We start from the raw sequence: 2,500 nt of genomic DNA, 5'->3' as shown, positions 1-2,500 counted from the left end.
ACTTCCTTGATCCCTGAAATGATGCATTCTTTAGTGAGATCGCTGCCAAGTCTTCCAGATTCGTCTGTGCCGCATTAAACAATAAATAGAACCAATGATTTGCTTCTTACTCATTACATCTCCACCTTACTTAATGACCAATTTACGGAAGATTTCTTAGGAATTCTTTCCTTTCACTATTATATAATATAATATTATATATGATATATATATATGTATATATATAATATATAAATATATAAATATAATATATATATTTTTATATATATATATATATATATATATATATATATATATATATAAAGTCCAATCACCCTCATGTAATCCAATCAAGTCAATAACTCACCTCAAGTCAAATCAGGAAGGGTCAGGAGTTGAGTGCCCTGTTCAGTATGGAGACTGCCGTGACCGTGGCCATCCTGTTCACTCTCCTAGCGGTGGGCGGGCTCCTCCTGTCAGTCAGGCCAGTCCTGCTGCCCCCTGGACCACGCCTCTTGCCCCTCCTCGGGAACCTGCACCTGCTCATCTGGGAGGACGTCAGGAGTCTTGTGGTTCGGCTCAGGAAGGAATACGGGGACATTTTCAGGTAAGGGAAGTGGATGGACTTGTCATGTTTTGGTGGGGGGGGGGGGGGGGGTTCAAAACTTATCCGGGATGGTAGATACTGGGTCTGGATGGGTTCAAAAGGGTAAAAAGTCAACGGAAATAAAATAGTAACTAAAACAGCTCGAACGACGACGCCGACGACTACAACAACAACAACAACAACAGCAGTAGCAACATCAATAACAACAAGAACAACAACGAGAAGGAAATATAGAAAAAGATCAGAAAGAGAAGACAAAAGTCAAGAAGAAAAATTAGTACTTATAAATTTATTAATATTTAATGAAATACTTAGCTAAGAATGTTTAGTTTCATAATTTTGCATTCTGTTAACTTTTGTTTCTAATATTATACAGACAGCGTGCTGATTATAGCACAATATACATTTTGCCAAGACGTATTTTGACATTTTATTCTGAACTGATTATATCAGTAACTACTTTATCTCATCTTGTCTTGTCTCTCAACTCATCTTTTCAAAAACAAACCTATCTTAAATTTACTCAAAGTCACGTCGTGCATGTAGGTGGCTGACTGCGCTCTTATGCTTTTTTTCATTCTTTCCCATCAAACGTTTATCTTTCTTATCTCTCCTCTTTCTTTTTTCTGTGTTTGCTACTGTCATTTAACACTTCTAATTTTCGAAACATTTTAAAATGATGTGATAGTGTTAGAAGTGCCGAAAAAGTCTTACTAAACAGGTTGTGTATCCTTCTCCTCAGCGTATATTTTGGCTGGCGTCCAGTGGTGGTCGTAGCAGGTCTGAAGCTCATCAAAGAGACCTTCGTCAAGAACGCGGAGGTCTTTTCAGAACGACCACGGGGTCTGGGTTACGAGCCCTTCACAAGAGGACGAGGTGATAATTATCTTAAAAGTCACCTTTAGTCCTAAATTATAGATCATCATCTTTGATATATATATATAATATATATGAAGACCACTGAAAAAACAGGCATAGTCACAAACTGGAAATTGTGAGGGTGTCAATTTTTAAAGCTTGTGGATTCATAAATTCATATTCAAAAAAGCTAAGTTTCCCTGATCTTTCCCTGTTACCCATTTGTTTAGGTTCCCTAAGTATGTTGTTCTGGGCCTACCCCTGCCTCGTTTGCCCCCAAGTTTGCCAGTGAGACCAGACCAGACCATCAATGATTTATTTATAGAGGCACCAGCCACCCATGTCCAGGTGCTGTTTTAGCCTAAAAACAGCTGCCTACTGTAAGTTACTCGGGGTCTGAATTCGAGTTCTGTTCTTCTATGGACCCAAACTTCTTATAATTTGCGGCCTGTTTCAAAATTGACCGTTTCCTTGAAACATCAGACCTGCCACTTTGCCAGTGAGAGCTAGATATTCAAGACCATTATGTCTATGCATGTGTCCCAAAAACTGCATTTGCCGTTTTACTGATTGTTTTCATCATTGAGCGTCCCACGTGGGCTTCATCAAGCACTACCTCATTTGATTTCTTTTCCTTCCACGATACTCTTAGCAGTCTCCTAAGAAACAACATTTCTGTTGCTTCAGTTTTATTTTCACTGTCTTTAGAGATTGTCCAGCATTCACAGCCATGTAGAAGCGTTGACCAAACATAGCATTTCAGAACTTTCATTTTGGTGTTCATTGAGATGTTTCTATTTTTCAGGACTGGGCTCATTTTATTGAAACTAGCCTTAGACATTGTAATTCTCCGTTAAATTTCTGTGGAACATTTGAAATCAGATGTTATCATATATCCTAGATATTTAAACTGTTGGTTTTGTTTGATTTTTACACCTCTGCTAATGAGATTACAACTAGGATTTGCTGTTCTTTTTATATTACCATGCATTCTGTTTTCTTTACATACAACACTAATCCTTTACGTTCACTTTTTGTTACAACAGTACATATATA

The 2,500-nt window shown here is 37.8% G+C and overlaps 1 protein-coding gene across 1 annotated transcript in view; it reads left to right on the top strand.

Annotated features, from left to right (window-relative positions):
• Window positions 1–392: 392 nt before the first annotated feature.
• Window positions 393–2,500, top strand: part of LOC101854728 (cytochrome P450 2F2-like) — a 5,626-nt gene continuing 3,518 nt past the window's right edge. Inside the window, exons 1-2 of the mRNA XM_005101222.1 lie at window positions 393–586; window positions 1,329–1,462. Coding sequence (XP_005101279.1) covers window positions 393–586; window positions 1,329–1,462 — 328 coding nt within the window. The remainder of the gene's footprint in view (window positions 587–1,328; window positions 1,463–2,500) is intronic.

This window comes from Aplysia californica, unplaced genomic scaffold (genome assembly GCF_000002075.1).
Source record: "Aplysia californica isolate F4 #8 unplaced genomic scaffold, AplCal3.0 scaffold00274, whole genome shotgun sequence".
Lineage (NCBI taxonomy): Eukaryota > Metazoa > Mollusca > Gastropoda > Aplysiida > Aplysiidae > Aplysia > Aplysia californica.
Note: the sequence above shows the minus strand (reverse complement) of the source record. Positions and strands in the feature narration are given on the sequence as shown.